We start from the raw sequence: 7,801 nt of genomic DNA on the forward strand, positions 1-7,801 counted from the left end.
CCAAAAAAAAAAAATCCAACCTTTCCTTTTCTGCCACCCAGACTGGGACTCTAAATCGTAAGAGAACGGGGTATTTATGGAAGGCAATTATAAGCACGGGCGGAGGAGAGGCAGGTGGAAGATCGGCACGTCTATGAATAGACAGACTGACCCCGAAACCAAATCCAAACCGAGCCGTGTGCCCGTTTCTGAAGTTCCACGCCCACTCGGAGACGGTGACGGCTCGCGTTCAAGCCGAAGAAACAAAGAAACTGAGCGAGGCTCCAACAAGTGATGGAGTCGGGTTTTTAATAAGAGCTGCAGATGGTTTTCTTTTCTAGTGATGACTCGATATCTCTGAGTTACGGTGGAACAGTCCCCTAAATCGGATCAATTCTGGCGCAGAAGCTTTTAATTCTTCAGCTTCTGTAAAGATAGTCCACCAGTGTTTCATATTCTCCTGTGATTGGTGTAAAAAAAAAAAGAGGAAAAATGCAGGATTGATAACATCCAATCATTTTACTTCACAGAAAAACAGGATTTCTCTGATTTCTTTCTTCGTCTTTGGTGTTTCAGCAACTGATATCTGATCTGATCTACCTTTGGCAAACAGCAGATTAGCAACTCCTTTGTCCTGGGAGGAGGTGAGACAATAAAGCCTCGGGAATCTGATAAACATCCAAAAGCAATCGGATGCAAACGCACCTTAAGGCCAGGGTGTACGTGCCCGGCTGCCTCTGACTTTCCCTGATGAGGTAGCTGCCTTCGGCCTGACTCAGTAACTGGTCGGCCTCTTCTCTCGAGATCTTTCCGTGGAACCTGGACACACACAAAAAAAAAAAGCTGATTTAATGAAGCAGAATCCAAGTAAATGTGCCAAAAATAATGACAAAGCATGACAAGGCGACTTACTCTCTTCCATAGTATTTCGGTCTGTTTTCCACCTGCAAAAACAAAACAAGAAAGGCCCGATTTGGACTTTAATGACCTTTAAACGAACACATCATTCAAGTTAAAGCATCACAGATCAGAAATCGCCTGAAAGGAACAGCTTGTTGTGTGAGTTTTAGGGATCTGAACGCGTTCTCAGCAGCCACCGTGTTCGTGATCGTGTGGGTGTGGAGAGGATTGCATGAGTCAGACGCAGAAGCCGAACACAAAAAGCTGCCGCCGAGCCAAGGAATCAACGCAGACCTCCCGCAGGCAGCCGGCGAACATCGACCTGAAACGCTACCGAGAAGGGGCGACCTGGGCGTGTTTCCGAGCCGCGCACCTCTGGACACCGACCAGAGAAAAGACGAGCAGCCATTCCCGACGCTCATCGGACATCCCAGACTGGGAACGAAATCGGTTCAAACAGAAACGAAACTTCAAAGGGAAACGATGAAACACCGAGAAGAACCCGGACAAAAATACGGAGAGTTTATTTACAGCATCTTGAGTCAAAATTAAACTGCCTTAAGCTAATAGTTAGATGTTTGGACATCTGAATTTAGAAAATGGCACCCTCTCTCATTGACTAACCCTTACTTTTTAATGTTAAATCCTCAGTACTTTACAGAACTTTACGCTTCTGGTGCTTTAAATGCACAAATTTTAAACCCCAGAATGATACCGGTGTGATTTTTTACAATGTACTTAAATGCTTTTAATCAAAGACATTTAAGAAAACTGCCTGGATCTGTTTGTGTTCTGATTTTTTGTTCCGTTTACACGATTAATACTCAATTTAGCTCAGGAACTGCTTAAGATTTACTGAAGCGCAAGTCATTTTTCCTCAAACACATTGCATTGTGGGTTTTATTTGCTGGTTTCATGACCACTGATTCTCCATAACCCCTTCAAAATCTAATTTTATTCACTTTTAGCAAACTGTTCAGTGATTTCAAGCCGATTTTTACAATTCCTGGACTCGGTTGAACATTAAGATTTAAAACAATTTGAAAACTTTGTTGTTTTTTTAGGATATTTGCCATTTGATAACATCATAATTACCACTAAACGAGGTACAAGTTAACATACAGAGAGGAAACAGCGGGATCATGCTATTAAATCAGACAAATATATTTAATTTAAACTCATCCAATTACTGAAAGGAACGTTTTTTCACACACATAAAAAAAATAGAACTTGAGTGTTTCAACTTGACGTGGGTCGATATATTTTAATAAAAAACAGCAGCATTAACATGATAACATGGGTGTGTGTATTTAGTCAGAAAAAACACCTGAAATAAAACAAAAAGTCAATTCTTGTAAATGTTTTTTCAGATTCCTCTCTGTCTGACCAATAAAGTGAAATAATTTGACCTCTTAGAATATTTTCAGCACAAACTCTCTCCATCTTTTTGTATTTTTCCTCAGGCTTTAAGGTTAAATTGATTCATTTAAAGTATCTTTAAAGTTTCAATATGTTGTTACAGCAAGACGCCACCCGTTCACGCCACAGATCAGCCCTTATTGGTGCATCATGGAGTCACATATGGCTGAACCCCTAACAGACGACATGGGGCTGCTGGTTGAAGAAGGGCGTGTGTGTGTGTGTGTGTGGTTCTAGACTGCGTCTGCTGACCCGTCTGCTCACTTTAACCGGATCAGCATAAACTGTCCCACCAAGACCAGGACATCTGAGCCAACAGCTGCTCATTTTACGCCACAACCAGAAAAAAAAAACCCACAACCACCACGTTTAATCCCCGTTGAGTTCTCCCACACACACACACTTCTGGAGGCTGCGTCTCGTCTGGACAGATGTGGGGGGACGCAGCATTTGGTGAACATCAGCAGTTTTCTACCAGCGTGTCCTTCTCCGGGACACTTTAGGTGAAATATTCAAACTCAGAATAAAAAACTAATTAATTAACTTAAACATACATTCGTATCTAAACGCTATTCTCGATTTTAATTAGAAAAGGATCCCATTTAAAGGAGGTATTTTTGTGTGATTCGGAATTAAACAAACAGGTGCAGAGAGACATTAAACGTCCGGGAATCGCTTCAGTGCTTCGGGTTTAATTAAACATCCGTGATGGATCTGCGCCGAAATTATATCTGTCGTTTTCACCAAAAATTACATATCAGGACCAAAATTACAGTGAGGATTTGCAGACCGGTAAACGTAACAATATATATATATTTTAGTTTGTTTTGTTTTAATCTAAATAAACCCAGATTTAAAGAAATTGAACAAGTGTCCTTCTGCTGAGGACGGAAACTAATCAGAAGAGTCCGAAGCAAATTTCCTCAAGAGAAGAATAAAAAGTACTGTATTAAATCATGACGTAAATATTGTGTTTTATTGTAAAAGCAAAGTACTGCTGGACTGTAATTTGCCTGGGGTTGGGAGCACGTGTTGGAGATGACTCTCAGCAACTACCACTCCAAATTTTAGCTCAGTTTGTGCAAAACTGACAGCGTTACAGCCACAGCTGTAAAGGCCATTTGAGGTCACGCAAATCCAGTTATTACTTTCTAATAGTTTATTTGAAATCGATCGTTTTTACTGACGAACAGTCACACAGGCAAAAACATAATCGCCCGCCTTCTGACCTTTGGCAGCAGGGGATTATAACGAGTAAACGTTTGCGTGTGACGTACCACGCTGTGTTGTAAAAGCGGAGCGTTACTGGACTACAATTCATCTCGAAAAAAGCCTTCAATCCTCTCACGTCACGTGTTTTGTCAGAGTGCAACAGAGGATAAACGAGGCGTGGAAACGAGACGCGAGGAAACGCCGGGCGGCAGGCGGTCGGGCGACGTGGCTTCTCACCTCACAGGTGCAGGTGAGTCTGCGTGGGTGAGGCGCCTCCTGCTGGAGCTGGTACACTGCAGCAGAAAACAGGCTTCAGATACGTTTTAACATAAAAAAAACACAACTTACAGTAAAACGAAGACGGCATTACGATGTCCGATACAAAAAACTCACACGTCACATTGCAACATTATCAATGAAGGCAAAGTAAAGACATAAATACATGAAAAAAGGAGTATTTTAAAGCTATACTTACAGTAGGATTTCCACACCGGCGGCCGGTACTCATCGTGATCTGAGGACAGAGAAAGCCGAGCTGCTCGGAAACATTTCTTTTCTCACAGAGACACCAAGTGGAGGAAGAGGAACAGTGACTTTCTAAATCTTTCTAAATCGATGCTTTGTGTTTAAAAACACTCCAATATACATTAAATTATACAATAATTACACATCCAATCAACAGAATCAATTAACAAAAAAGGGTTTTAGCAGAAGCCAGTTATTTTGATGGATTTGCACTGAAACATTTGGAGCAAATTCTACTTTTTAATCACTCTCTGGTGAAAGGTGAAGGTGGGGCGATAATGTTTTTGCCCCTGTTTGTGTTGCCATTTCAGCTGATTAACTTAACCCGATTCAAGATGGACGCCACAGCCAAGTGATCTTTGGCGACGCAAAAACGGCTTTAACTCGGTGAGTTTTACAGACATTGAGCTAAAATTTGGCGTGGTAGTAGCTGAGATAATGATCAGGGCGATATACGTTTCTTCAGGGAGTGCTAGGCCTTTATTTGTTTTCTGTTTTTGTTACTTAAACACTGACAGTGCATAAAATATTCCACGGCTTTTTGCTCACATGTCCGAGCGCAAACCAGGCGACTTCTTTAAAACACGTCCTCATGTTTAAAAGCCAAGTTTAGCTTATTTTTTCACACAAATCCTGTAAGATTCTGTTTAATTTAAATGCCGTAAGTCTTGTTTTTCTGAAGCAGCTGCAAATTAATAACAAAACTTGTATTCTAGTTAAAAAAGGTGCTTTGTTAAAACAGGCAAACGCTGAAACGGATTGTTTTCCTTCCACGTTATTGAAAAAATAACTCGCTAATAAAACTCTACAGTGGAAATAAATATGTATGTAAAGTTTGTCCTTTGGTCAACAGATTACAAATTGTTCTATCTCCTCTGCATGTGTAAAACTAACAGCAGGGCTTCCTGTCTCGGCGCGCTCGGGGTTCATTCCTCGGCCCTTATCTGTTCAACACTCGTCGTCTAAATATCCTGTCTTCAAAATAACTCCAGATCCTCCCTCCCGCCGCTCCGCCAGACGCACCAAGAAGAAGACAGACATAACACACACACACACTGCTGACTTTCAATGTGCCCTGAATCCCACGCAGCTCATAAACTGATGCGTGAATTTAAAATTTCTTATCTTAAACTAAACTAAAACGAGTCACCAGATCGTTGAACGCCAACAGAAGGTAAACTTAACCAACACTTTTTTCACTAAATCTCAGCTTTATCTTGCCGACACTGACTACATAAACCTAAAACCGCTTGTCTACTTTCCCTAAGACTGCATATCTATATTATATTATATGAAGTTAAGCAGTTTAATTTGTCATGGAGTGAACGCACATCGTCACCACAGAGGCTTTAATGGTTTCGTTGGTGGACAGACTTTTAACAAAACAAGTGATTAAATGCATTCAAAATGGCCGTCACCAAAAAGGGCTGCAGCTCGGTTTGTTTTCAATGTGTTCAGCTAAAACCTGCTGTGGTAGTAGCTGAGCACCACTCCCAACACATGCTCCGAGTGCTGCATATTTTGCAATATTTTAAAGCAAAACCTTAGCATTAAGTGGCTTTCACCCTGGTTGCCTGTTAGCAAAATATCTCATGAACCTCTGGATGGATTTTAAAGTAGTTTACAAGGTTTGACCCTGCACAGCATACGATTTATTTTGGTTTTTAAAGTAAAATAATGGTTATATGCATTCTTTCTGAGGGATTTGGGGGTAAATATTCAACAATAAGAAGCTTTAGCATTGCATTTACTTTAGCCAGACTAAATCTAGAAAAAAAGGATGAACACAAACCATCATTTGACTGCGTGATGCTGCTTACCAAAGACGTTTAAGGCCATCTTGATCACCAAATGATGATGAACAATTAATCAGCAGATCCGATTTTTTTTCCCAGCGAACTGGACCCGCCTTAGTTTATATCCTGGCGCAAAGGAGGCAGATTTAAAAAAAAAGAAAAGAAAAACACAGTTAACACACTGAACGTTGCAAGCCAAACCTGGTAAAAGTGAACAATAACTCAAGACTGTCTAAAGCTAACGTTAGCTGATTCCATGAAGCGGGCAAGCAGCCGAGCGAAGGTGATAAAAAAAAACTGGGCTAAACGGGTCCAAATTGGTCCGAAACATTTTATTTTCCCCCCTTTTTACAGAACAGCGAGAGCTCGCTGACAAAAAGAGACGAATAAATAAATAAATAAACAAATAGATAAGAAGCTACCCACCGGTTTGGTCATTCAACCGCGAGCAGAGGGTACGGAGCGCTCACGCTCCATTCTGCATTAGCGTCGCCATCTTGCTGGGTCACGTGAGCAAGTCTCGCCTTCTTCCCAGGGGTAACCATGGCAACGGGCCGTTCCCAAGCCACTTCGCGGGGGCCTACGCTCTGGCGTCAAGGTTTTGTTCGACCCTAAAATTGCTGACATAACACAAGCGGTCCTTGTAAACGGACACAAACACAAGTGAACTAAAAACCCCACAAACCGCCCACCAATGACACTGTGTTCTAAGTTAAAATGAAAACTTTCCACGTAGACATTATGGCCGGTTAGCTCAGTTGGTTAGAGCGTGGTGCTAATAACGCCAAGGTCGCGGGTTCGATCCCCGTACGGGCCAGCTACTTGTTTTTGTTTTCTGTCTAACTTCTGCTTAAAGAAAAAGTTATTTAAATATATTGATGTGTCAGTTAATTTAGTATCTGACAACTTGAAAAATCGTTATGCCGTTTTGTTTTTCCATTCATCACCCCTTTTTTAATCTCTTTAAACAATTACAGCAATCATTCTGAAATTTGTTTGATGCGTTAATGACCACCTGACCAAAGCTTTAGGAACCCCAGTTGCTTTATGTAATATTTCTGTCTGCTTCATGAGAAAAAAACAAAAGCAACAGCTGCATCACCGACTCTGCTCCCGGTTTAGCTGGATACAGACATGCAACAATATTTATCTGCAATCATAATCCGTTCTGGGTGACGCAGAATGTTGACCTCCTGACCCGACTCGGCCTCTCGCAAGCTGAGGAATTACCAGAAGTTATCTTGATCTCCTTGTGTCTGGAAAAAAAAACAACAATCATAGTTGATTTAAAATGAGTTCAACTTTATGAGCTGTTGCACGTTTGAAAAGATCTGCGCTAATTTACGGATGTTCTTAGACTCATTTCTATTGTTTAGGAGCTATCAAATGGAAACCTTGTGAACTTGAGGTTTGAATCAGCTGAAAGTTTGAAATGATTTGTTATTTCATCAACCACTAATTTCCTCCAGATCATCCAGAAGGTCGTCAAGGCAATCCTAGGCTAACTGTGGGACATATTCTCCCCAATGTGTCCAGAAGGCACCCTTACCAGGTGCCCAAATTACCCCAACTGGTTCCATTACATGAGGAATAGAAACACAGATTCTGGCAGAGCAGATAACTCCGTCAATTGCTACCTCCTCCAGATCATCCAGAAGGTCATTAAGGCAATCCAAGGCTAGCCTTGGGACATATTCTCTCCAACAAGTTCTGCCCTAAAGGCTCCTCGTGGTGTAACATGTCTGAGAAACCTTTGTAAGTGTCCAGAAGGTGTCCTTACCAGGTGCCCAAATTACCTCAAGTGGTTCCTTTCCTCTCCCTGGGCTGCCACCTTATCGTGGTGGAGGGGTTTGAGTGTCCCAATGATCCTAGGAGCTATGCTGTCAGGGGCTTCATGCCCCTAGTAGGGTCACCCAAGGCAGACAGGTCCTAGGTGAGGGGCCAGACGAAGTGCAGCCCAAAGACCCCTT

General features: G+C 41.8%; 1 protein-coding gene and 1 non-coding gene across 2 annotated transcripts in view; one reads left to right on the top strand and one right to left on the bottom strand.

Annotated features, from left to right (window-relative positions):
* The window catches only part of LOC108245018 (N-chimaerin), a 16,678-nt gene extending 10,136 nt beyond the window's left edge, over positions 1-6,542 (bottom strand). Inside the window, exons 1-6 of the mRNA XM_017431646.3 lie at positions 6,258-6,542; positions 5,856-5,957; positions 3,986-4,024; positions 3,748-3,803; positions 892-923; positions 685-798 (exon numbers count right to left, since the gene is read on the bottom strand). Of these exons, the coding sequence (XP_017287135.1) occupies positions 685-798; positions 892-923; positions 3,748-3,803; positions 3,986-4,024; positions 5,856-5,874 (260 nt within the window). The 5' untranslated portion in view covers positions 5,875-5,957; positions 6,258-6,542. The remainder of the gene's footprint in view (positions 1-684; positions 799-891; positions 924-3,747; positions 3,804-3,985; positions 4,025-5,855; positions 5,958-6,257) is intronic.
* Positions 6,543-6,574: 32 nt separating this feature from the next.
* trnai-aau lies at positions 6,575-6,648 on the top strand. The gene has a single exon. It is a non-coding gene; the product is annotated as a tRNA-Ile (tRNA).
* The last annotated feature ends 1,153 nt before the right edge of the window (positions 6,649-7,801 follow it).

Source organism: Kryptolebias marmoratus, linkage group LG23 (genome assembly GCF_001649575.2).
Source record: "Kryptolebias marmoratus isolate JLee-2015 linkage group LG23, ASM164957v2, whole genome shotgun sequence".
Classification (NCBI taxonomy): domain Eukaryota; kingdom Metazoa; phylum Chordata; class Actinopteri; order Cyprinodontiformes; family Rivulidae; genus Kryptolebias; species Kryptolebias marmoratus.